Raw genomic sequence first — 26,687 nt, forward strand, 5'->3', positions numbered from 1 at the left:
GTTGCCGCCACTTTGGTCTTCATTCTCGCTCCTCTCTTGTGGAACCTCTCTGCTCTGAACTGAGTCCCACAGACCTTCTGAGCCACGCTAAGAGAGGAGGAGGTCAGAGACTTGTTTTCACAAGCTGGCAGTTTACTCTGTCTGTGCTACGAGTCTGCACCAAAATCTCTACAGTTGAGGTTTGTAATGTGATGGCTCTAATCATTTGACAGTCAACGTTTTCTCCCTTTGCTATTTCTGAAGAAACCTTTTGAGTTTGGATTGTGCAGAATTGGCACCGCGTGCTCTTTTGAGGAAGAAGCCAAGAGGGAAGGCTTGTGGTAGCAAAAGGAGAAATGTGCTTCCAGTAATGTGGGAGCTCACACAGAGGTGCTCAGCAGCAGACCCTTACCAGCACCATCCCTGGGTGGGCTTCAATCAGCATCTTTCCGGTTAACAGCCGCAGGGCCACCACATGAGCTGCAAAGCCACTCGCCAGCAGAATACTCGCCCTCTGTCAGCATCAGGGCAGGATCCTCACCAGGCTGCATGCTGGGTGGCACCAAGTCCACTGAGCAGAGTGGTGTAGCAGAAGCTCACTGAGTCCATAACCCAGCGGTTGATGGGTCAAAACCATTCTCTGCTAGCCATAGGCCACATAGTCTTTTGATGGGAGCCAAGACCCTAGCCCCAGTGCTGGGTAACCTCGGCTGGCAAACTGGGTGCATGATTGCCCCTCCTTCATCTTAGTGGGCTGCAAAAGGCTTTTAACTCACATGGTCTACGGGCACAAGTTACTTTGGCTAAATGTGTTTGCCTCCTGCGGACTTCTGGGGTGTGCCCGTTGAACCACAGCAGCCCCTCGAATGGATGTAGAGGAAGCACGTGACTCTCCACATCAGCGTGATGTTCTTCCTGCTCCCCTTTTGCCTCTCAGAAGGGGGAGCAGGTGCAGAGGGAGTGCATGAAGGAGACTCTTGGGACCCTAGGCTCCCTCTCTAGGAGGCGGGGAAGTCATAGAAACAGGAGTCTAGTTCCCCAGCCAAATGTGCAAACCCCCCCTTTCACAGTGGTCGAATTAGCTGGCTGGTAGTTAGCTGGCCGACTCCTTCCAGCAGAAGGGTCACACACAAAAGGATCAAAGTGCTAGGACCCATTATTAGCCACACATCATCTCTCTTTTGTATTTGTGTTTTTACTGATAAACCGGTTGCAACTCTGTATTAAAAAGTGCTTCGACTGAACCCCAAGTATTGACACTCAACGCTGTGGGAGAGAGACGCTGGTGCCAATTTCTAATGAAAAGTTTAGTCCATCTATCACCTCAAATAATCACACTCGACCAAACTTATTTGCCAATGAGTGTTAGTCCAACATCTGAGGGGTCTGGCTGTGGCTATGTAGCTCAGCAGACAGACGATGGCTGATTGCCTAGAAAGGACTTGGACAGGTGACCTGCTCATGTGACAGGCTCCATATCAGAGGTGCTTCCACACGGGGAGGAAGCAGTGGAATTCCCTCCGCATGGGCAAGGAGATAAGAGGACCCTGAGAGCTTCTCCATCTTTGTCTTTATCTTCAATCCAGCTCATCACTTCAGGAGCATCTGTGCTAGGAACGGAGCCTGGAAGGGTCACTGACCCACCTGAACAGAGGGGCTACGTCTACACGTGCAGCCAACATCGAAATAGTCTATTTCGATGAATAACGTCTACACGTCCTCCAGGGCCGGCAACGTCGATGTTCAACTTCGACGTTGCTCAGCCCAACATCGAAATAGGCGCAGCGAGGGAACGTCTACACGTCAAAGTAGCACACATCGAAATAGGGATGCCAGGCACAGCTGCAGACAGGGTCACAGGGCGGACTCAACAGCAAGCCGCTCCCTTAAAGGGCCCCTCCCAGACACAGTTGCACTAAACAACACAAGATACACAGAGCTGACAACTGGTTGCAGACCCTGTGCCTGCAGCATAGATCCCCAGCTGCCGCAGCAGCAGCCAGAAGCCCTGGGCTAAGGGCTGCTGCCCACGGTGACCATAGAGCCCTGCAGGGGCTGGAGAGAGAGCGTCTCTCAACCCCCCAGCTGATGGCCGCCATGGAGGACCCAGCAATTTCAACGTTGCGGGACGCGGATCGTCTACACAGTCCCTACTTCGACGTTGAACGTCGAAGTAGGGCGCTATTCCTATCTCCTCATGAGGTTAGCGACTTCGACGTCTCGCCGCCTAACGTTGAAGTTAACTTCGAAATAGCGCCCGACGCGTGTAGACGCGACGGGCGCTATTTCGAAGTTGGTGCCGCTACTTCGAAGTAGCGTGCACGTGTAGACGCAGCTAGGATGTGCTCCAGAGGCTTTGAAGCTAGCCGCCTCCTCCACCTCTGCTGCAAGCCTGTGTCCAAACCTTTGCGACTGGGACGTGCAATTTGATTGCGTTGGCAACTTTACTCTCAACCTCGTCTTTCTTTTTCCTAATAACCTCAAAAGGATTGGCCCAGTGGGCTCTTTTGGGTAAGATCGACATTGGCCTGGGGCTGCGGCAGGTGCTTTGGAACTGGGCGGACCTGGGTGGATTTGGTGAGTTTGGTTCACGTCTGTGTGAGGAGGATACGGGCTGAGGCACAAGGGAAGTTGGGGTGTGCAAGAAAACTGCTTGTGTGACGTCTTGCTGGCCAGGCTGGCAACAGATGTGCTCTTTGTGACTGGTTTGGTGCCATGTGGGGAGAACAGCCAGTGCTGGGATGGAAGTAGCCCTGGGTAGCAAAGGGGTGTTGCACCCCTGCCCCCAGAAGCAGGGAAACCTTCTGGAAGCCTCACTGGTTGAACCCAGAACACTCTTGCCCTGCCTCCCTGAGACCGACACAGGAGACAGGACATGCTCATGGCAGGACCCAGGGCTCATTCAAAGGGTGGCCTCTACACCAAGCAGAGGAGCCTGGCCGGGGTCCTCGGATAAGGAACTGAAGACCATACACTCAGGTGGCTGATTGGCCAGAAGGGCCCACCTGCTGCTTTGACATGATGCCGGGGTGTGGATGACCCTCCTGCTTGCCCGCTACTCAGAGGTCCTGGACTGACCTGAGCTCTCTGCCCTGCTATGAAGTCACTGCAGGGAAGGTCCTGATCTGCTGGCTGCCAGCTACCTGTGCATCCCAGACCGACCCAGGGGCCCAGGCCCAGCCTGAGCCTACAGCTCTGCTGCCACTGCACTAACCCAATGATATAGACATGCCTGAATTTCCAGGCCTGATGGCGGCTACTTACCCAGAAGACATAGAACTGCCCAACCTCCCAGATAACACGGAGTAGGACCCTGAAGCAAGGGAGGCGGACGTAGGAAGCAGCCTGGGAACGCCCCACGAGAGCACATCAGTGTGTTTTGGGGGATCCCCACTGACCAAAACTGGTCCCCAGGGCCAGGGATTCTACACAGACCGGGCGTTCCCTGCCCTGCTCCAGGAGCCGAGTCTGACTAAGTCATGGCTGCTGCGTTAGCTCAGTGGGTTTATTGAGGACACAGGCAGGGCTGACGGCACGGTCACTGGAACGGCCTGGCCCAGAGCTTCTGGCGCTGGGCTGGGAGCCTCTCACCAGGGCAGAACTTCCCCTTCCCAGTTCACAAAAGCCCCGTTGTGCTTCTCGGAGAGTGTGCAGAGCACGTGCAGCATCCCTCGGACGCTCGCCTCCACCGTCAGTGGGGCCTGCGGAGGGAAAGCAGAGTTAGGGGACAGCCTGCTCTGGGAGTAACCCAGGACACCAGGGGCCCAGCTGCAGAGCCCAGCTGGAGGTCCATTGAACTTTCTTCTGTGTATTGAGGCAGAGGGTGAGCGACACAGAGCTGACGTGTGACACCTCACCTTCACCCTGGTGCACACAACACGATTCATGTGGTGGGAGTGGGCCAAGGGATGCGAGTGGGGGAGAGGCTCCGGGCTGGGACAGAGGGTTGGGGTACAGAAGTGTGAGGGCTCTGGCTGGGAGTTCAGGCTTTAAGGAGGTGCTGGAAATTAGGGATTCGGGCTGCCAGAAGGGAGCTCCGGGTGTGGAAGGTGCTCAGGACTGGGGTGGGTGTGAGGATGGGGGGTCCAGGCTCTGGGCTGGGGTGCTGGAGTGGGCTTAGGCTCTGGGTTGGGAGTGGGATGTAGAAGGGGTCCATGGTCCAGGCTGGGAGTTGGGCTTTGGGGTACATGAGGCTACTGGATGGAGATCACAGATACGACCCCCCCGCCCCATGGAAGTACCTGCGAGCTGGTGCCCATAACAACCAGCTTCCCCCATCCGGCTCCTCACAGCACCAGCTCTGCTCACCTTCACTTTGGGATGCCAGCAGCTTGAGGAACCAAGCAAGCGGCAGCAGGAGGTTGGAAGCCCAGGGCACAGCACTGAATCCCTGAGGGCATCTGAGTGGGACGCGATCCCTCCGTGCAGGGCAGAGGTGGAGGGCAGGATGGGTTCCAGCATAACCATTACCCCTACAATGAACATCTCCCCCAGCATGTGGCTACCACTGGCCTCTCCCAGCGAGGCACCTACCTGGACGGAGATGGAATTCCCCATGTCCGTCTGCACAGCACCAGGATGGACAGCGACGCTCAGGATCCCGTCCCCGCCGTACCCCAAGGCCAGGCACTTGGTGAGCATGTTCAGAGCAGCCTGTGGGCGAGAAGCCATGAGAAGAGACAGCAGAGTGTCTCATGCTGCTGGCTGCAGGTGCACAGCTAATCAGCCGGGCAGCATTTGAATGTCTCCAGGACAACCACCCAAGCGCTCAGCCTGTAGGAAACACTAGTGAGAAGAAAATACTAGTGTGAGCTGGATTCCCTGATATGCTCAATGATGTCAGCAACCCAAAGAGATGTGGGAGTAGCTGCACCTTGATGAGCCAGTGACGCTGAGGCCTCCAGTGAGCGGTGAGCACACCTGAGAGCCGTGCTGAGGCTGCTCTCGGTTGCGCAGGGTCTGGGTGGTTAGGGGAAAGAGGAAAAGTGACATCGATGCTCCTTTCCCCCACAACTCTTGCAGGCAGAGTGAGGGTCTGGCCCCCTTGAGCTGAACTGGGGATGGTCTCTAAATGGGGTCTGTCCACCCTTAGGAGGTGGTAGAATTAATAGATCCACAGAGACCCTTCCCCGAGCTGAGACTGGCTGGACTGGGGCTGACCTGCCCGGCCCATCTCAGCGTGGGGATTTCTCTGGCGGGATACAGGCACAACAGAAAGCTCCTCACCGGATGGGGACTCTGATCTGAAGCCCAAGTGAACCGCAGGCAGACAAAGAACTGCCGGCCCTGCCCAACACAGCGCTGGAGGCCGGAGTGGTGGCAGGAGGATGGGGAACAAGGGGAACACGCCCAGTGACAGGGATTTGTGCAAGTACCAAACCCAGGCAGCAGTCAGGCCCTGCTGGGTGTGCCCTGTACCTTGCTGCAGCGATAGGAGATGATTTGCACCGTACGCCAGCCACCGACGTTCTGGATGGAGCCACCCTCGCTGGATATGTTGACGATGGCCGCCTTGCTGCAGCTCAGCCCTGGCTGGGGGCTCCCCTGGGCAGCCTGCTTCAGCAAGGGCAGGAAGGCCTGGGCAGAGGGGAGAGCAGAGCAGCCGCGGGGTCAGAAAAGGAACCAGAGTTCTGCTCGTGAGGCCGGGCACCAGAATGGGGTGGGTCTCTGCTCTTCCCACTGATGCCCAGCCCCCGTCCAGGAGAGAAGTAGGAGCCTCACCCAGGCAGGAGTGGGCAGCCATGGACCATCCCATGGCCAGGCAGGCTCATTTTTGGGGGGGGGTCTCAATTTACCCCTGGGGCCTCGTGCATCGCACTGTCCTTGCACTGATGCTCTGGGTGTTGAAAAGTGAGGGATTGAAGCTCTGTGTGTGCAGAGCCAGGGCCATGCAGGGATCTGGGGGTGAGGCTTCAGTTCTGAGAGGTTCAAATCCCATAATGCACTTGCAGCCTCTGTGCTACCAGCCAAGGCCACCACACTCATCCAGTTCCCCAATCCCAGGGAAGGGAGGACTCCTGGCCCAAGCTCAACCAAACTCCCATTCAGCTGGCCACGTGCTCTCTGTCAGGGCCCTTACCTGGCTCACCAGCAAGGGCCCCGTCACGTTGGTCGCGTACACCTGGGCCATGTCCTCTGGTGTCTCTGACTCCAGCGTGTTCAACTTCAGTATCCCAGCGTTGTTTATCAGCAGATTGAGCCCCGAGCCTTTCAGGTGTGTCTCAACTCTGGCTGCCGCCGCCTTGATGCTGGCTGGGTCGGTGACATCTACAGCGACAGAGCAGGGGGTCAAGGACATGATTCCCCCTCTCCGATGTCACCCCCACCAGAGCACGGCCCCCTGGGCCAGAGGGCTTCTTCCATTGGGCTCAGAGGTGATAGAGGGGGTGGGGAAAGGGAGCTGGGAGGAAGGGACAGCTGCTGGGTCCAGGCACGGGGACGTATGTGTGGTGCTGATGTCACTTACAGAAAGGCAGTGGGTGATTTAAAACTGTTTGTGATGCATTGTAGGTGAGAGAATTCCCCAGCTGGACAGATGGGGCTTCATCCCAGAGATGGGAATTTTGGACAGAGCTGCCCATGTGTGACTCTCACAGGTGGGGCCTGCCACAGGGTGCCCCTGGGGCTTTCCAGCCTCTCCAGAGCCAACCTACACCTCTGGATTCTCCACTCTCACCTGCCTCCTCTGGGTCTGGGTAAGGTCAAATGGCTTTCTGCGATTACCGAGTCTGGTCCTGTTCTCTGCACTGGGATCAGAAGGTCCTGGGGGTGGGATGTGGAGGGGAATAGGAACGTGCTGCAGGGAGAGGGAACCTCAGCTCTGGGCTTGGGGCCGCGCACCCACCGAGTGCAACGATCACCAGGTTCAGATGTTTGGCCGCCAGGTTCTGCAACTCCTGAAAAGGAACAAAGTTAATGATTATAGCCATTGGGACCATGCCCAGGGCCAGGCTGGGCAGAGTCCAAAACCCCGCTGCCCCTTGGCACCGAGGCAACGTCTTATTTCTTTCCTTCTCATGCATCTTCCTGCCCTGGGGTTCTGGGGCCAGAGAAGGCTTCTAATGGCCACTGAGCATTTACAATGCTATCATCTAACTCAGTGCGGTGGAGTCAGGGATGCAAATCACTTCCCAATCACAAGCACACCTGCATTTCCTCGGTGCCCTCTGCAAATCTGTGTCCCAGGGTGGGCCAGGCACAGAGACTGTGTGGAACAGCTGAGACATTGGGAATGGGGATGCTGGGGAGGAGCAGGGCATGGGGGAGCAGCAGGCAGGGCAAGGAACTGGACAGGAATGTGGAGGCAGGAGGGAGACTGATGGGGAGTGGGAGGAAGGTGTTGGAGGCAGTTTCCCCAGGGGTGGCTTGGGGAGTCCCCTCCCAGGAGCCAGGGATTGGCAGTGTGCCAAGCTCTCATGAGCTGGTTGTGAGTGGGGATTTTGTCAGCTGTGGAAGGAGCTGGTGCCATGACCCAGAAGTTACTCAGAGCCTGCAGTTCCCTAGGCTGGGGGTGGGAGCAGAGCTGAGAAGACAGAGATCCTGAGGTGGCAGCAGACAAGGGAGGGGTTGGACTGAAGATCTGGGCTCTCTGGAGGCTGGCACGACTGGGGATAGATTTGCTGTAGTCACTATGTACCGATGCTGGGCGAGCTGGTCCACAGCCCCTGGGTAGTTAACCCAGGCGCAGCCGCTGCTGCCATGTCCTCGCTGCTCTGGGACTCGAGCTGCCAGGTGTAAAGGTAGTTTGGGTGCAGCTCTGCACTATCCAGCTGGAGCAGCGTCTGCAGTCATAGACTGATCCAGTGTGTGTGTCTTGGCACCGAGTGCTCGGCGCCTGGAAGCTCTTTGGGCAGGTTCTTCTTCTCCCTCCGGCTACTGCTAACTCCATCCCCCTCGCCCCGTTCTCACCTGCATTCGCTCTCCTGCTGGGTCCTGACAGGTGGCAAAGACCCACTCCGGTGGGTTGGAGATCTCCAGAAGCTGCTTGACGAATCCCAAGCCGATTCCTTGATTGGCCCCGGTCACCAGAACACTGCGGAGATTCAAGCCAGCCATGGTCGCTCCCTGCCTCTGCTCGGTGAGAGCTGCACTAGTCAGAGCCCTGAGTTCCCTTCCCACCCACAGCTGGGGTAATATAACTATACCTCCAGGGAAATAGCTCTGCTGCTATCAGGTGACTACGCAGGAAGAGCTGGAATGAGCCAGACCTTTTCTGTCTATTAGTTACCCCTCCTCTCTGGGTGAGCGAGTAGACTTGTTTGGTTACTACTTACTCACATTTTGATGCAGGGCCAATCAATTTTTGGCTGCTTTACTGTGCAGGAGGGCAACATTCCTGTACTGGTTGTGCCCTGAGGAGCGAGGAGCCACTGCAATCATGATCCCCACTCCACAGCTGTCAGGGGTGCAGAACACAGAGGAGGGAGAAAGAGGGAGTGGGTGAAAGTCTGGAGAAGTGTGTGGTTGGAGGTCAGGATTGTTAATTTTAGCTCCAAAACGGAGACCAAGACCCTGCATGGTGGAGGACGTAGATGTGTGTTTGTAGACGTCATGACAATGGGTCAGGTGCCTGTATCCAGCCCTGGAAGAGCTGTAGAAGACCTAGCACTGTTGCAAGAGGTGGGGTTGAGTTCTCGGCAAGGGGCTGCTTCCACAGTCCAAGGCAGCCTTTCCTCGAGCATGACCATATTTCCTTTTGCTGAATACGGGAGACCTGTACAATGACTTAAGGTTGAGCAAGTTCAGTTGGATCCCAGCAGAACGCAGCCTGCAGGGTCACACGCCCGCCCCCGATTGCTGTCGGGGTTCCCATCAGAATGGGCCCAGCAGCAGTTTTTGTAATCTGTGTGGGAGGAAAGGGACAGGAGCTGCTTCCAGCCACAGCAGGTGGGGTGGGCGGGAGGGACGACTCGGCCCATGTCTTTGCAGAGCTCTTCTTTTCTCCCAACCCTCCTCTTGTCTTGCTGATGGGTTGACTTTTTGACCCCGCTCTGTTGCCACCCATCTACCCCGAAGCATCCTGGGAAAGTGGAGGACCAGGAGAGGGACTGTCACAAGCTCTCCGAGACGTGTCAACGCAGCCTGAATATGAGAGGCTCCTTGGGGGTCTCTCAAGGACTCACTCAAGAGCTGCCACCATCTGTATTCTGTGCTGTTCTCATGTGGCATGGCTGCTTCCCCACTCTAGCAAGGCAAATGCAGAAGTGGGGGCCAGCAAAAGTATCCCCAAAACCTTATCTACCAGGTTTTGGTGTAAACTTCCACTCCCCCCCTCCAAAATGCTAAAAAAACCTTAGATTTTGGGGATAAAATTTGCTGCCACCACGTAAGTAATAATAAGGAAACCAGGGAGAGACTCCTTGGGAAATCTCAGCCCCAAAAGTGAAAACCAGGACACAAACATTAACCAATACCAGGTTAATAAAAAGGAAAAAGAGAGAACTTTTATTATTACAACAATATTTGTGTTGCAAGTCTCATGACTAGATGGAAGAGTCACAAAGTAAAACACATGGGCCGCGTCTACACGTGCCGGCTACTTCGAAGTAGCGGCGCCAACTTCGAAATAGCGCCCGTCACGGCTACACGTGTTGGGCGCTATTTCGAAGTTGAAATCGACGTTAGGCGGCGAGACGTCGAAGTCGCTAACCCCATGAGGGGATGGGAATAGCGCCCTACTTCGAAGTTGAACGTCGAAGTAGGGCATGTGTAGACGATCCGCGTCCCGCAACATCGAAATAGCAGGGTCCTCCATGGTGGCCATCAGCTGAGGGGTTGAGAGACGCTCTCTCTCCAGCCCCTGCAGGGCTCTATGGTCACCGTGTGCAGCAGCCCTTAGCCCAGGGCTTCTGGCTGCTGCTGCGGCAGCTGGGGATCCATGCTGCAGGCACAGGGTCTGCAACCAGTTGTCGGCTCTGTGTATCTTGTGTTGTTTAGTGCAACTGTGTCTGGGAGGGGCCCTTTAAAGGAGCGGCTTGCTGTTGAGTCCGCCCTGGGACCCTGTCTGCAGCTGTGCCTGGCACCCTTATTTCGATGTGTGCTACTTTGGCGTGTAGACGTTCCCTCGCAGCGCCTATTTCGATGTGGTGCTGCTCAACGTCGAAGTTGAACGTCGACGTTGCCAGCCCTGGAGGGTTACGTCTACACGTGAACCCTACATCGAAGTAGCCTATTTCGATGTGGCGACATCGAAATAGGCTATTTCGATGAATAATGTCTACACGTCCTCCAGGGCTGGCAACGTCGATGTTCAACATCGACGTTGCGCAACACCACATCGAAATAGGCCCTGCGAGGGAATCTCTACACACCAAAGTAGCACACATCGAAATAAGGGTGCCAGGCACAGCTGCAGACAGGGTCACAGGGCGGACTCAACAGCAAGTCGCTCCCTTAAAGGGCCCCTCCCAGACACACTTTCATTAAACAGTGCAAGATACACAGAGCCGACAACTGGTTGCAGACCCTGTGCATGCAGCATGGATCCCCAGCTGCCGCAGCAGCAGCCAGAAGCCCTGGCCTACGGGCTGCTGCACACGGTGACCACAGAGCCCCACAAGGGCTGGAGAGAGAGTATCTCTCAACCCCCCAGCTGATGGCCACCATGGAGGACCCCGCTATTTCGATGTTGCGGGACGCGGATCGTCTACACGTTCCCTACTTCGATGTTGAACGTCGAAGTAGGGCGCTATTCCCATCCCCTCATGGGGTTAGCGACTTCGACGTCTCGCCGCCTAACATCGATTTCAACTTCGAAATAGCGCCCAACATGTGTAGCCGTGACGGGCGCTATTTCGAAGTTGGCGCCGCTACTTCGAAATAGCGTGCATGTGTAGACACAGCTGAGGACGTGTAGACGTTATTCATCGAAATAGACTATATTTAAGCTATTTCGATGTAGCGTGCACATGTAGATGTAGCCATGGGGTGTCTCCACCAAGAGCCTAGAACTTAGTTACAGGGACAGAAAAAAAACATTTCTAAAAAGTGCACAGATATCAGATCCCACTTCCCAAACCAGAAAACAATAAAGCCTCACGGACTTATCTAAACTTTACCCGACTTACAGAAGATTGGAGGGCCTGTTCTTGGAGGGAGATATTCTGTGTCTCTCTCCCTCGTGGCTGCAAAAAAGAAGAAGGAACAGAAGACAGAAAAGGGAGAAGCCAAGAAATTTCTTCGTCCCAGTTTGAAATTTTTACCTACATTCCTTTTGGCCAACCCCACCTGGCGAAGGAGGTTAACCCTTTTGCTCCCAGGCTGCTGGCTAACCCTCATGATCATGGCATCACCAATACACAGACAACTGGGAGATTGCCTCAATGACTGAAGCTTTCTGGCTCCCCAGTTCCAGCTGTTACTCAGCCCTAGGGACTGCCCTTCTCCCTGCCAGTCCTGCTCCCAAGGGTGGCTGCTCGGACAGAAGAAGACAGTCTGGTTTGTCATATCACACTGTATCCCAGGGAGTGTGTGTACTCTGGGATTTCCCCAATAGGTGCGTGAGAGAATGAGGGAGTTGAGCTGAGAGCAGTGTTCAGAGAAGAAAGTCGCCTCTTGCACGTGTTGAGGAGCACAGTCTGAACAGCATCATTTCTGGGGGCGCCTGACAGAACAGAAAGGGGATGTGCAAAGAAAGAGATGAAGAGTTTCCGTCCGCTTTCAACCGGGGGCCGTTTTGCATGCCTGGCCAACACGAGAGCCCAGTGAGCTACCGAATCTGCACTGGCTTCTGCTTGGGAGGCACTTGCCCTGACACATGCAGAGACTTCAAGCTGCCCTTCGACACCTCAGCTGGTAGAGCAGAGGCCTGTAGGAAAGGTTCAGCATGTTTCCCTTAGGGGGCCAGTTCAACTCTGGCTTGAAGGAAAGTGTCCGTTTTCCTCCCCTTTCCCAAACAAGAGATGAAAGGAAACACACAGTGACACGGCAAGAGAGCAGACTACGCCATTCCAGGGAAAGGCAGCTGTGCTCTCCTGAAAGCAGCCCAATAACTGCTTCACCCCAGTTCGAAAGGCTCCTGCCCAAGACCGGGATTGGGCCCGAGACCTTTAGAGCTTCAGCACAACGTTCTCCCTAGCGAGCTACGTTGACAACTTCTCTGCAGCCCCTGCCACAGCCGCTTCTCTAGCTCGGCAGTAGTGCACACAAAAGAAGCTCTTCCCTGTGGAAGTTGCCTGCTTCCTTCAGCCTCACCCCCTTTTTTGCCCCATTCCTACCTCACTTCCCGGGTTGACCCAGTGGGCAAAGAAGGAGCATGTGGTAGGACAGAAGGCAACCACAGGCCCATTTTCGGTCACGGCTCCTTTTGCATGCGAAGCACATGCCAAAAGCCACTCTACTGGTGGGGTCTTTCACCCTGGCTCTGAAATGCCAGTTCTTTGCATGGCAGTTGTCCCGACACGTGGCCGTGGTGCCCTGCTGGAAAGTCAAAGGCTGATGTGCCAGCGGTCAGAGCCCCCTGTCTCTTTTGCCAGCCAGAAGCATCAGTGAGTCCTGGTCCCCATTTCCTGCCCACAAAGGTGGGCGTGCGACTGCTGAGGAACACACGAGCAACGCTCTTGGGATTATCCTCAATCTGATAGCTTTCTTTGATAGGATAACAAGCCTTGTGGAGAAGGGAGAAGCGGTGGATGTGGAAAACCTCAACTTTAGTAAGGCATTTGATACAGTCCTGTGTGATTTTCTTATCAGTAAAGGAGGTGACTGCAACTTAGATGGGGCTACTATAAGGTGGGTGCAAAACTGGCTGGATAACCACACTCAGGCTGCGTCTACATGTGCACGCTACTTCGAAGTAGCGGCAGTAACTTCGAAATAGCGCCCGTCACGTCTACACGTGTTGGGCGCTATTTCGAAGTTGAAATCGACGTTAGGCGGCGAGACGTCGAAGTCGCTAACCCCATGAGCGGATGGGAATAGCGCCCTACTTCGACGTTCAACATCGAAGTAGGGACGTGTAGACGATCCGCGTCCCGCAACATCGAAATAGTGGGGTCCTCCATGGCGGCCATCAGCTGGGGGGTTGAGAGATACTCTCTCTCCAGCCCTTGCGGGGCTCTGTGGTCACCGTGGGCAGCAGCCCTTAGCCCAGGGCTTCTGGCTGCTGCTGCTGCAGCTGGGGGTCCGTGCTGCATATACAGGGTCTGCAACTAGTTGTTGGCTCTGTGTATCTTGCACTGTTTAATGAAAGTGTGTCTGGGAGGGGCCCTTTAAGGGAGCGGCTTGCTGTTGAGTCCGCCCCGTGACCCTGTCTGCAGCTGTGCCTGGCTCCCTTATTTCGATGTGTGCTACTTTGGCGTGTAGACGTTCCCTCGCTGTGCCTATTTCGATGTTGGGCTGAGCAACGTCGAAGTTGAACATCGACGTTGCCAGCCCTGGAGGACGTGTAGACGTTATTCATCGAAATAGCCTATTTCGATGTCGCAACATCGAAATAAGCTATTTCGAAGTTGGGTGCACGTGTAGACGTAGCCTCAGAGAGTAGTTCTTAATGGTTGTCCATCCCGTGGAAAGGTATCAGAAGTGGGGCTCCGCAGGGGTCTGTTTTGGGATCGGTTCTGTTCAACATCTGCCCTAACAGATCGGCTTAGAGAGTTCACTTCTCACATTTGCAGCTGATCCCAAGCTGGGAGGGGTTGCGACTGCTTTGGAGAATGGGGTCAGATGAGCCAGCACATCTGGGCCCCTGTAGGAGGGCATCGAAGACTGTGCTGTTTACCTGCTGTTCAGTGCCCTGTGTGCTCTGAGGCACCTTAGAGGGGAGGCAAAAGCTGGTCTGTGCGGGGGGAGATTTTGCCTGGCTACACCCCTCCAGCTTCACACTGTTGTGGCCAGTGTTATGGGCATTATTGTGCTGGCGAACGTGCAGAGACTGAGCAGTCATGAAAGTGACGAAGAATCTGAGGAGGACCTGGGTGCCCATGACTGAGACGCTGAAGAGGAGGAATGGGGAACTCCTGGTATGCTTTGTACCAGTTGCGATGAGGTGAAATGATCTTAGGGTGCTGGGACCTCCTTCCTCTGCTGGTGTGGGACGATCAGCAAAACCTGCTGAATGACTTTGGGTTGCAACCTTTCCTCAAGATGTGAGACTGTCTCTTCCCCCCCCCGACACTTCCTTCCGTCCCCTTGGGGCGTTGGGCCTTGAGAGCTCTGCTTGCTCAGCTTTAAGCTTCTGGATGCGGAAGAGAGGGGCCAGGCCAGTGGGTTGCTGAGCCAGGGGACAGGCCAGGCCAGCAGGAACAGGTGGAGTGACAACAAAGTCCACAACCAGCTGTATTTTCTTCCAGCCAACTAAGCCCAGTGCAGGTTTGTGGTGGCTGCTGCTGGGGGAAGATGGTGGAGCTTAGGAGGGGCCCCGTGCCCCTAGTAAAACAGTGCCTGGCTCAATGGGAGGAGATGGCAGGAGGACTCCACCCACTGCAGCGACCTCCCTTAGAGCAACTCAGGTGACCACAGCAGCAAGGCCCCTTTGGCTTCCTGAATGGGGAGGGCTTTGTACCAGTGGGGGGTACAGGCGAATTCCTGAGAGGATCGACAAAAGGTGAGATACTGAAGGAGGAACGCCGGCGGGCCCCATTCATCCAGCAGGAGGAAAAAGCCCTCACTCAGCTGCACCTGTGGATAACTAAGACCAGCCTGTACAGACAGAGATTTACAGCAAACCCTGACACTACCAGGAGGTCCCATGTTGACTTGAACTGAGATAGAAAGATTCAGAGTTCTGAATACTGCCCATTACACCCTGAGACCTGTGGTTGAAACTTTTCTGGGCACCTGCGACTCTTGGTAGACTGGCGCCCTGCACTCCTTGGCTAGCCAGATTGTCATCCGCACATTCCTTCTGAGACAGGTAGAATTATCTCCACAGAGTAACACAACTCTTACCATTTTCCACTGGCAAAGAGGGGCAGAGCTCAGAGGTGGAGGATTTCATAGAATCATAGAATAGTAGGGACCTCGAGAGGCCATCGAGTCCAGCCCGCTGCCCTCATGGCAGGACCAAGCACTTTCTAGACCATCCCTGAAAGCCACCTATCCAACCTCTTCTTAAATAGCTCCAGTGATGGAGATTCCACCACCTCCCTTGGCAACTCGTTCCAGTGTTTGATCACCCTGACGGTTAGGAACTTTTTCCTAATGTCCAACCTGAACCTCCCCTGCTGCAGTTTAAGCCCATTGCCTCTGGTTCTACCTCAGAGGCAAGGACAAGTTCCCTCCCTCTGCCTTTTGACACCCTTTTAGACACCTGAAAACTGCTGTCATGTCCCCCCTCAATCTTCTCTTTTCCAAACTAAACACGCCCAGTTCTTTCAGCCTTTCTTCATATATTTGGCTGCAGCTGAAGACGGGCTCCATTTCAGGTGGTTTTCTTTAGGAAAATATATTTTCATTTTCATCTCCAGCACATGTGGGGTTTGCCCTGGATGCCTGAAATGGACTTCAACACTTAACATGTTCCTCTGCAAATGCACCGGCATTGAGCAAACCTGTCCCGCAGCTGAGATCAATTCCCAGCCTGCAAGGCTCAGGGTTCTGTTCCCATCAAAGCCAAAAGGGTACAGTATGTCACAGAAGTACAGGACCCTGCTCCCAGTGGTCTGTGCTGGTCAGGAGTACCAGACCCACATCCAGGAGACTCAGAAATCTGACACACAAAGGCCCATTGAGGCAGGCTGAGCTCAAGGCATTTTGGCTCCATCACCAGCAGCATTAGGACCCACCCCAGGCACAGAACAAGCCCAGGGCTCTGATCAGGAAATATTCACCAGGCAGGGGGCAGAGCGTCAAGGAGCCCCAGAAAAGAACCAAGCCCAGTCCTGTGAAGATCCCTACCAGCGTGGGGGCTGCTGAAAGGCCCAACACAGCAGAGAAAATTCCCTGACAGATCCCAGCTCCAGAGACCCACGCAACCAAACACTGAGAGCCACAAAACACACGCGGAGACCAGAACAAGTCCTCAGAATGAACCAAACCCTATGGTAACTGTGCCACCCAACCCAGGCTTGTGAGGGTTAAGGTGGCCAGCTTGGAAAAATCACTGCCCAGGCTGCACCTGGAGGAAGATGCAGGGAGCAGACACAGTGCCAGCCGGAGCAGATGGGGCTATAAACCAGGGGCTTCGGGGAACGGGAAGTCACTTGTAGGGCTGAGGGTTCGTGGCCAGTACAGCTAAATGAAGGGGGAGTTGTAGGGAGCAGTCCAGGGAGGAGCAGTGGGAGCTGGGAAGGGAAAGGCCAGAAGTGCCGGGTGCAGTGTCCCTGCTGGCCTGGAACCAGACGGTGGGTGGGCCTGGGTGTCCCAAAAGCCACTAAGGGAGTGGTACAGGCAGGGCCTGTAGCAGGGAACAAGACGACTGCCTGGGTCACTGTGGGAGTGACAGAGGATTGAGGGGCCTTTAGCCCAGAAAAGGGGAAATGCCAAGTTATCCAGGTGAAGGCTGGGTCAGAACCAGGTTTGAACAAACCGCCAGCTCTGCTAAGTACTGCACCTAACTTCACCTTTCCAAGGTCATTTCCAGGCTCTCTTCACAGCCCTGAAGCGAGAAACTAACTTCACGCTCTGGACAGTTCAGAGACCACGCTGTGTGGGGAGAAAAACATTGGGAACACAAAGTCAGGGAGCGCCAGCACCAGGACACACACCTAAGGCCAGCGCTGCCCCCTGCAGAAAAGGGTGGCTATCGCCCTATGGAAGCTGGCCACCCCAGACAGTTGCCAATCTGTCGGCCACCATTTCGGGGTGGGCAAAGTCAGGGCCGTCCTCATTGAGGTGAGCCATGCCCAGCTCACACCTAGACTGCATGCAGGGGGCCGCCTGGCTATGGGCAACATCAGGAGAAGGGTGGGCACCCCGGGGACAGGGGCAGGGATGGGGACAGGCACGGGCGGGCAAGCTGCACCCCACCCCACGCTCACGAGCACACCCCCTTATGCCCTGCTGGTCATCTGGGCAATGAACAAGGTGCTCCTGAGGCAGCTGGTGCCTGTCGGGGACCTGGATGACGCCATCCGGGGAATTCCAGCAGCTGGGCTTCCCCAACTGCTTTGGGGCCCCGGGTGGCACCCACGTCACCATCCGAGCCCCGGAGCAGAGCCACGGGGCCTACGTGAACCTCAAGGGCTACCACTCGGTGGTCCTGCAGGCCCTGGTCAATGCCAACAGCCGGTTCCAGGATATCTATGTGAGCGGGTCAGGCCACGCTCATGATGTGAGGGTCTTCAGAAACTCAGGGCTGGAACATCGTATGGCCGAGGGGACCTTCATCCCCCGGTGGGAGCTCCTTATCGGGGACACAATGATGCCACCCTGCATTGCTGCGGACGCTGCCTATCCCCTGCAGGCCTGGCTGATGTGACCGTAAACCAGGTACACCCAGCCGAGCCAGGACCTTTTCAACAAGCAGCTGAACTGCACCTGGAACACCGTTGAGCGGGCATTCAGCCGCCTCAAGGAGCGTTTCAGGTGCCTCTGCACCGGGCTGGAGGTGGGCGTCCTCAACACCCCGGTGGTGGACGGGGCCTGCTGCACCCTTCATAACCTGGTGGAGGTGAAATGCGAGCCCTATATGCAGAGGCGGGCCGCCGAGGCGGGGCATGGGTGTGAAGAGAACCCTGATGCCCCATGCCACCAGGCCCAGCAGGACGGGGTGTGTGTAAGGGAGGCCCTGTGCCAGGCCTTTGAGTTGGTGGGGGCCATGGTAACTCCCCCCCGACCCTGCACACCCCCCCACCCACACACACACACACCAGCACCCATGCACAGGGGACACAGGGTAACCCATGAAAATAAACCATTTATAAGGGAAAACTGTGCCCTTTATTATTCGGGGGGCAACTATATACATGTGTGGGCGGGGGGAGGATGAACGGGGAGAACTATATACATGGGGGGGAGCTATTTACACAGGAGTGGGGAAGGTGAATGGGGGGAATTATTTACACGGCAGCATGGGGGGTGGCCGGGGGGCTGGGGTGGGGGGGGCCTCACCCCTACTCAATGGCCAGAAGCCCCATCGACCACACCCACCCCTTCCTCCCCGGGTCCCAGCGGCACAGGGAGGTAGGGGGCACGGCTCGGGCGCGGTCCCCGCACCTGCGCCGGGCCTGGCACGGTGGGGGGCTCGGCTTCCACCCGGCCAGCCCTGGCCAGCAGGCTGTGGGCCAGGTGGATGAGTCTGACTGGGGGTGGGGGAGATGGGGTGGGATCAGGGCCTCCAGGTCAGCCTTCTCGGAGGGGGGCATTGTGGGGGGGGGCAGGGGGCTGTGGGATTGGGGTGGGGGGGGACTGCTGGGAGGGAGGGATGCACGGGCGAGGGGGGCATGGGGGACGGTGGGGGGGGGGTGCGGGACTGACCTGTGATGGCGCAGGGGCCAGGGGGCTGACCACGGCCTCGGTGAGGGCAATCCCATGCCTGCGACTCCATGCAAGCCACTCCCACCCGACGCCCGTCAGCTCCCTCAGGGCGGCCGTCTGGGCCGTGTCCCCTGCCTCCTCCTCCCCAGCCTGGGGGTGCTGGCGGAGGGACCGGCGGAGGGACCAGTGGTGGACCCGCTCCCTCCTCGCCCTCTGTCGTGGGGCTCCCTGGGCCAGTAGCGGGGCTGGTCTGGCTGCTGCATCGATGACGAGGGCCCCCTTGTTCAAGCTCTCGTCATCGCTGGTGTCCTGGATCCTTGGGCGCTCCTGTGGGTGGCCAGTGGTCCGGGCCGGTCCTCCCCCTCAGTCCCCGTCCCTGTGTCCTCTGGCTCGGTCGCAGGGTGGGGTGGGCAGCGTTGACACACATGGCTGGGGGGTGGGTCCTGCCTCCTTGCGCCCAAAGCGGAAGTCCAGTTCTTGATGATCGGGGCAGAGGGTGGGCACTGCCCCCGACCGCCCAGCCGTGTCCCGAGCCCAGCAGTACGTCTGCCAGAGCTCCTTGACCTTGGATCTCACCTGGTCCGGGATTCGTGTGGGGTGACCCCAGCTGGAGAAGCCCTTGGTCAGGAGCTCGAAAGGGCTTCTGGAAGCCACTGCCTGCCAGCTGATTGCGGCCCTGGAGGACGCGCTCTTTCGAAAGCCTGGGCTGCGGAGCGTCTGCAATCGCTCTCTTTCGAAATTACCTTAGCACGTCACACTGAGCGCAGGGCTCCATGCGCCTGCTGACGGGATCACCAGCGGCACTTTGGCCAACAGCTGAACCCTACTGACCTCTTCATTGGCCGTTAGAGTGACACAGGACAGCTCTTTGGGGCAGAGCTGTCCACACTGGGCTTGTGGTGGTGGAGGAGCACAGGAAAGGGGCTGTGAAGGGTGCAGCATGCTCTGACTGTGCTGAGGGCCGGGCGTCAACACATCACACCCACACCCAGCCCTCAGCCCAGGGACAGGCCGGTCTGCTCCCTGCCGGGGCTGGGGGGCCCAAGTGAGCAGGGACCCGCACCCACCAATCTGCCCCCAGCCGCTGGGGCCGAGAAATGAAAAAGGAGCAAGCCCATGAGAATTGTCTTTCCAGCTTTACTTGTGGCAAACCCCCCGAGGGAGGGAAGAGGGGCTGGGACGTCCCTTCCAGAACCAGAGCGGATTTGGGAATAGGGTTGTTGTACATGGCACTGAAACGGCAACAAAGTCGAGGAGCTCCCAAGTGAACCTCACTGTGGGCAACGTGTTAGAACCCCGTTCCTCGTGCACGGGGCCGTGCTCAGGCGTACGCGGCTCTTCGGGGACCACTGAATTTGGGCACCGCTGTTTTGCCCTTTGCTACCTGTGCCTAGGGGTGGGGTGACGACAAGACAGGGGCAGTGTTGGCTCCGGCAGCCCCCACCTACACCCACCCACGGGCTCAACAATGGGGCTCCAGCAGAGCCCAGCCCCACTCACAGGCCAGAGGACTCCAGAGGAGCAGGCGGTGGCCGTGCAGCTGGTGGCCGGAGGCAAGTGGTAGTTTCCCTGTCAAAGCCCAGCTTCTCTCCCCCCCACCCCCAAGCTCCTGTGGCTTCTGCCCTTGCAACCCCCACCCCACCCCTGGAGCAGCCCCTTCCCCACAGGGTGTGTGTGCTGGGCTGGGCTGGGCTGGGCTGTGTCGGGCATCAGAACTCCAGCCCCATGTCTCCAGCCATCATTTCCTGGCCCTTCATATTTCTCTGTCTCTCCCCCTCTCCCTGTGGTGTCTGGTCCCAGAACATCCCCTCCTGCTCTCCGGTCTGCCCTGGATTTATCCCTCCCCTCTCCCTGACGCTGGCTGCGTCTCCTGGCCGCGTTTTCCAGCTGCTTTCTCCCTTTCTCCAGGACAGTCTGGTGAGTCGGTTTTACACGACCTTTTGTTCTCCCTCCATTTCCTCCCCGGCTGTCCCTCTGACTCCGGCGGTGTCGCCAGCCCCAGCCGTCACAAATCAGGAGCCAGAACCAAAACCCACCCCGAAAAGTGGAGTTTCCCAGCAACACCTTGTGACCCGCTGCATCTTGTGACGCTCGACCTGCCCCTGCCCGGCCCCGGCTGTGACAATCACAGTGGTACCCGCTCCCCAGGGGTGACGGGGAAGGGGACTTTGGCTCCTGCACTGGAGCTGTGGCTGGGAGACCCGGTGAGATCAGAGGACACAGATCAATACAAAAAGCTCCCACTGCTGCAAAGCTTCCAGCCTCTCCGCCTCCCAGCCCCCATTGATTAATGCTGTGCCCTGCCCCCCCACCTCTGCCTGTCCCCAGCCCAGCTGTTAGCTCTGCCTCTGCCCAGACCCGCATTGGCCCCTCCTGCAGCTCCCGGGGTCTCTCTCCTTCCCCCCATCCTGGGGCTGCAGGGAGCGCGGGAAGGAGCTTCCAGGGTTCATAGAGCGGAGCCAGGGCCTGGGCAGATGGGCTTCTCCAAGGTCATACAGACTGAGGCTGGAGAGGCTGGTTTCAGGGACACAGTTGGAGCCGGGATTCCCACCCCAGCCACAGCCAGGGCCGGATTCTCTCCCCAGGGAGGGAGCCCGGCGGGAAAGTGAAGATCGGGGCCTCGGCCCCAGCATCGATAAACGTCACCTGCCCCCGGTCACAGTCCAGACACACCCGGACCCTGCAGGGGGCCTGGCTCAGGGGCAGGAGGGTCTCAGGGGAGGTGAGAGCATAGAACTGGTCCCCCAACTGCTGCACAGCCCAGATCCCCCCCTCGGGGCTGAGGCTGATCCCTCCCTTCCTGCCCACCGACTCTCTGGCCACCCCCACGGCCCAGACCTGCCCGTCCCCCACCTCCACCTTCCAGCAGTGTCTCCCCGAGGTGAACCCCCCATGGCCCAGCACGCAGGCCCACGTGCTGAATCTCTCCGGGCTGTCGGGCAGCTCCTGCCGTGTATGTTCCCACCTCACGCTCCTCCCACCCTCCGACAGGACGAGGTGGGGATGAGCCGAGTCTGGATCCAGAGTCACCGTCGCTGCAGGGGAGAGAGAATCAGAGCGTGAGGGGCAGAGCTCAGCCCTGGGGAGGGTTTGATGGGGCCAGTGACTGAGAGAAGAGACGCTCCCAGTTCTGACCACAGGAGCTCCCAGGGGTGTATGATCAAGGCTCTAAACCTCTGATTGAAAATGGAAAAAGGGACACCCACAGACATGGTCCCGGCTCACCCTGTCGTGGTCAGGTCACTACAGAGCTACTGGCTTCTTCAAAGGGGAAAAGATAAACGGATGTTGGAGACAGTCCGGGGCATAGACTGATTAGTCACTGCCCTTGGACTAGCAACTGTGGAGGTACATGTCCCACTGTTGATGGACAATGAGCGGCAGCTGCTATCACAAATGTGCTGAGCGCAGAGTACGTGTGAGCAGTGCAGGGCAGGAAGAGTAGTACGATATGATATGGATTCATTGTAGTGTGGTAGGACACAGGCACAAACCCTGCCTGACCATGTGCTGCGGCGAAATGCAGGGTGCTGGGGAGGTCTGCTCTCAACTGTCAGATCTACTCCCTCATTCGAGGACAAAGAGATGCATTGCCTCCTGGAAACTGGTCTTTGGACATCACTAAAGTAGGATCTTTACTTACCTTCTTCAATAGGTGCCACGGATCTCCTCCACCCTAAAAACATTAAAGATGAGAGCAACTCCTAACAGCAATTTCAAGATTTAATATTGTACAAACTAATACCCCAAGGCCCTGTCTCCACTACAGAGATCTTCCGACAGAAGCCTTTCCAGAAGAGCTCTTTCAAAAGAGTGCGTCCACACACGAAAAAAGCAGATCAAAAGATTGAGCCACTTGTTCGAAAGAGAGCCTCCGAACAGCCCCCGTTCTTTCAAAAGAATGGGTCAGGGGTCTTAAAATCTGGTGGCATGAGGACTGGTTTTTTTTGCAAAAAGGGTGTGTGGAGTGTCTACGCATGTTTTCCTTCAAAAGAAGCTTTTCAAAGAAGGTGTTCGTCCTGAAACAGGAGTGGAAGAGCGCTTTCAAAAAGAGCACTGCTTTCTTTCGATTGAATTTGAAATAAAAGCTTTTTATGTGTAGACACCGCTGGACATTTCACAAGAGCCCCTTCTTTAGAAAAAATGTGTTGAAAGAACTTGCTAGTGTAGGCATGGCCCAAGAGAAAATAAAGTTAGACATTCATCAGCCCTTCTAACGGGTTGCTTGTGTGTCACTCTCCCAGTACAGATCTTCCCTTCAGAATTAAACCAGGATCTTACCTGGCTGTTACGTAGTCTGTTTATTGCACAAGCACAAAGATTGTGACTGAGTTTTAATGGTGCTTTATATCTAGACTAGCTGGTAAGACTGGGTGTAGTCTATAGCCCAGGTATCACTTTAATGAAGGTTGGTTATTTACCCGCTTTGTAGTGTGGAATGAGGACAATCATCTCAAAGGCTGATAGTCCTTCCCACAGTTCATAGAATCATAAGACTGGAAGGGACCTTGAGAGGTTGTCAAGTCCAGTTCCCCCACCACCACATGGCAGGACTAGCACCATTTGGACTATCTCTGGTAAATGTCTATCTAACCTGCTCTTAAAAATGTCCAGTAATGGAGATTCCACAACCTCTCTAGGCAATTTATTCCAGTGCTTAACAACCCTGACAGTTACGAAGGTTTTCCTAATGTCCAACCTAAACCTGCCATACTGCAATCCAAGCCCTTTCCCTCTTGTCCTGTTCTCAGAGATTAAAGAGAATATTTTTCTCCCTCGTCCTTACAATAATCCTTTAGGTACCTTGGTATCATGTCCCCACTCAACCTTCTCTTCTCCAGATTACACAAACCAGTCCTTTCAATCTTTCCAGATAGAGTGTGGTTTTTTAGACTTCTAATCATTTTTATTTCTCTTTGCTCGACCTTCTCCAATCTATCCACATCTCTTGTGAAATGTGACACCCAGAACTGGACACAATACTCCAGTTGCGGCCCAATCAGCATGGAGCAGAGTGGAAGAATTACTTCTTGTATCTTGCCTACTACTTTCCTGCCAATACTTCTCATTCCCAGAGTGATGTTTGGGGTTGTTTTTGCAACACAGTCCCACGTGTTGACACATATTTAGCCTGTGGTCCAATATGACCCTTTCCAGAGGGCGTTTCCCAAGGCAATAATTTCTTATTTTGCATACGTGTACCTAATTGTTCCTTCCTAAGTGGAGTACAGGTTGAACCTCTCAAGTCTGGCACATTTCCACTCCAACTTCTACCAACACTTCCACTGCTACTGGGCTCTTAGAAGACATTTAGGGATAAATTACAGCTAATTAACGGCACAGAACACTGAAAGCCAGGACTGGTGGCTGGAAACAAACTTTATGGGACCATAGGAAACATGATAAATGGTTGTCTGGCTAAATAAAATGATGCCAGATTACCGAGTTTGCCAGTTGCGAGTGCCAGATTAGAGATGCTCAGCCTGTATTTGGTATTTGTTCTTATTGAATTTCATCTTATTTGCCTCAAACCATTTCTGTCCAGGTCATTTTGAATCGTAATCCCATCAACCAAAGCACTTGCAAACCTCCCAGTTTAGTATAATTTGCAAATGAAATCATTGATGAAGATTGAACAGACCAGACTCAGAAATGATCCCTGTGGAACACCACTCATTATGCTCTTCCATCATAGAATCGTAGAATCATAGAACACTAGGACCAGAAGGGGCCTCGAGAGGCCATCGAGTCCAGCCCCCTGCCCCGACGGCAGGACCGACCACTATCTACACCATCCCTGATAGACATCTATCCAATCTGTTCTTAAATATCTCCAGCGAGGGAGATTCCACAACCTCCCTTGGCAACTTATTCCAGTACTTGACCACCCTGACAGTTAGGAACTTTTTCCTAATGTCCAACCTAAACTTCCCTTGCTGCAGCTTCCGTCCATTGCCTCTTGTTCCCTCCTCAGAGGCCAAGAAGAACAAGTTTTCTCCCTCCTCCTTACGACACCCTTTAAGATATCTGAAAACCGCTATCATGTCCCCCCTCAATCTTCTTTTTTCCAAGCTAAACAAGCCCAATTCTTTCAGCCTTTCTTCATGAGTCATGTTCTCCAGACCTTTTATCATTCTAGTCGCTCTTCTCTGGACCTTCTCTAATTTCTCCACATCTTTCTTGAATTGGGGTGCCCAGAACTGGACACAATATTCCAGCTGAGGCCTAACCAGCGCAGAGTAGAGCGGTAGAATGATTTCTCGTGTCTTGTTCACAACACACCTGCTAATGCATCCCAGAATCATGTTTGCTTTTTTTTGCAACAGCATCACACTGTTGACTCATATTTAACTTGTGATCTACTAGAACCCCTAGATCCCTTTCTGCTGTACTCCTTCCTCGACAGTCTTTTCCCATTCTGTACGTGCGAAACAGATTATTCCTTCCTAAGTGCAGCACCTTACATTGATCTTTATTAAACTTCATCCTGTTTACTTCAGACCATTTCTCCAATTTATCTAGATCATTCTGAATTATGACCCGATCCTCCAAGGTAGTTGCAACCCCTCCCAGCTTGGTATCATCTGCAAACTTAATAAGCGTACTTTCTATGCCAATATCCAAATCATTCATGAAGATATTGAACAGAACTGGTCCCAAAACAGACCCCTGCGGAACCCCACTTGTTATGCTTTTCCAGCAGGATTGAGCACCATTAACAACTACTCTCTGGGTACGATTAGCCAGCCAGTTATGCACCCACCTTATTGCAGCCCCATTTAAGTTGGACTTGCCTAGTTTGTCGATAAAAATATTATGCGAGACCGTATCAAATGCTTTACTAAAGTCTAGGTATACCACATCCACTGCTTCTCCCTTATCTACGAGTCTCGTTATCGTGTCAAAAAAAGCTATCAGGTTGGTTTGACATGATTTGTTTTTTTACAAAACCATGCTGGCTGTTAACCTGTGACTGTGACTGTGAACCTTTGATATCTACTCTCTGGGAATATTTATCCAACCAGTTATCAACCAAGGTATATTAGCTCCATCTGGGTTGTATTTCTCTAGCTTCTTAAAGAGAAAGTCATGCACAACTGTAATCAAAAGCCTTACTGAAGCCTAAATATACCACATCTACCGCTTTTCACATATCCGCAAGTCTTACTGCCCTGTCAAAAAAGCTGTTAGGTTGATCTGACATGATTTGTTCTTGATAAATCCACACTGCCTATTACTTTGCACCATGTTATCATCTAGATATTTGCAAATACATTCCTTAACTACTTTTTCATGATCTTGCCTTGTATGGAAGTTAAGCTGACTGGTCTATGATTTCCTGGGTTGTTCTTATTGCCTTTTCCAGTTTTATAGAATCTCCCCTCTCTTCCATATTTCCAAAGATAATATCTAATGGCTCAGACATCTCCTCAGTCAGTTCCCCTTGGACCATTTTTCTTGCCCACTATTGACTCAACTACAATATTACTTTTCAGTTTTTCAAATTAACTTTTGGTGTGAAATTCATCCAGTCTAGTCATTCACTGTGTTTTATAAAGTTGCACGTACAAACGGACTCAAAAGAAATTATGGTAATATTAGAAAACAAGCATAAAATATAAGATTTCCTATTGCAACATATTTAAAATTTAATTTAAAACCAAACAACTTATTAAATGCCCACATGAGACCGCAAATTGATATAAAAAGTAAGTCAGAGAAAGGATGATGACACTTACTTATTTCGTTATCTCGTTTCTCTAAAAATTAAAGAGAAATAAATACATATTTTGGTTAGGCCCTTCCTTATTCTCATGTTTGTTTCTGTTTATTGTCCATATCACAGTGAAGGATGAGCGAAATCCACCTCCTCTTCCAGCCATCAGATGAGAAGATCCATTTGTCCCTTCTAGTCTTAAACTCTGTAACTCTACTGCTTCTCCGGTTTTTGAATTAGCTTTTGGTATGAGATCTAGCCAATTTAGTGTTTCCTCACACTTTATACAATTATGCCGACCCCTCCACGGGGGATAAATAGAATGATAGAAACAAGCAAATTAACAAACAAGCAATCAAAACCAGATTAATTATTCCAACAAAACTGTACAACTTTCATCCAACACCAAACAACTCAACAACATTTAAACCAACTCCCACATGGGGATCCAATTGCCAAAAAACACAACACACAGCCCACCCGTGTCAGAGGAAGGATAATGACACTTACCAATTTCTCTGTCTCGTTTGCCTGAAGATCAAACAGAAGAACACACATAGTTTGTCAGGAGTTCCCCTTTTCTTATGTTTTATTTCTCTTCATCACCACGACAACCATTAAAATAGACAGATCACAT

General features: G+C 54.2%; 2 protein-coding genes across 3 annotated transcripts in view; both read right to left on the reverse strand.

Annotated features, from left to right (window-relative positions):
• Positions 1 to 3,470: 3,470 nt before the first annotated feature.
• Positions 3,471 to 8,142, reverse strand: LOC142005739 (C-signal-like). Of its 2 annotated transcripts, none has more exons than XM_074983091.1 (6): positions 7,888 to 8,142; positions 6,824 to 6,875; positions 6,068 to 6,246; positions 5,398 to 5,556; positions 4,513 to 4,632; positions 3,471 to 3,680 (listed from the first exon to the last, which is right to left on the reverse strand). In XM_074983091.1, the coding sequence occupies exons 1-6, from the start codon at positions 8,032 to 8,034 to the stop codon at positions 3,567 to 3,569; spliced, it is 771 nt and encodes a 256-aa protein (XP_074839192.1). In that variant the 5' UTR covers positions 8,035 to 8,142; the 3' UTR covers positions 3,471 to 3,566. The 2 variants fall into 2 exon arrangements, with proteins under 2 accessions (XP_074839192.1, XP_074839191.1); XM_074983090.1 differs by having other exon boundaries at positions 6,059 to 6,246.
• A 12,711-nt stretch (positions 8,143 to 20,853) lies between these two features.
• Positions 20,854 to 26,687, reverse strand: part of LOC142005738 (butyrophilin subfamily 1 member A1-like) — a 30,280-nt gene continuing 24,446 nt past the window's right edge. The window contains exons 7-10 of the mRNA XM_074983089.1: positions 26,561 to 26,581; positions 26,073 to 26,093; positions 21,977 to 22,009; positions 20,854 to 21,368 (exon numbers count right to left, since the gene is read on the reverse strand). Of these exons, the coding sequence (XP_074839190.1) occupies positions 20,854 to 21,368; positions 21,977 to 22,009; positions 26,073 to 26,093; positions 26,561 to 26,581 (590 nt within the window). The remainder of the gene's footprint in view (positions 21,369 to 21,976; positions 22,010 to 26,072; positions 26,094 to 26,560; positions 26,582 to 26,687) is intronic.

This window comes from Carettochelys insculpta, unplaced genomic scaffold (assembly GCF_033958435.1).
Source record: "Carettochelys insculpta isolate YL-2023 unplaced genomic scaffold, ASM3395843v1 scaffold_0035, whole genome shotgun sequence".
Lineage (NCBI taxonomy): Eukaryota > Metazoa > Chordata > Testudines > Carettochelyidae > Carettochelys > Carettochelys insculpta.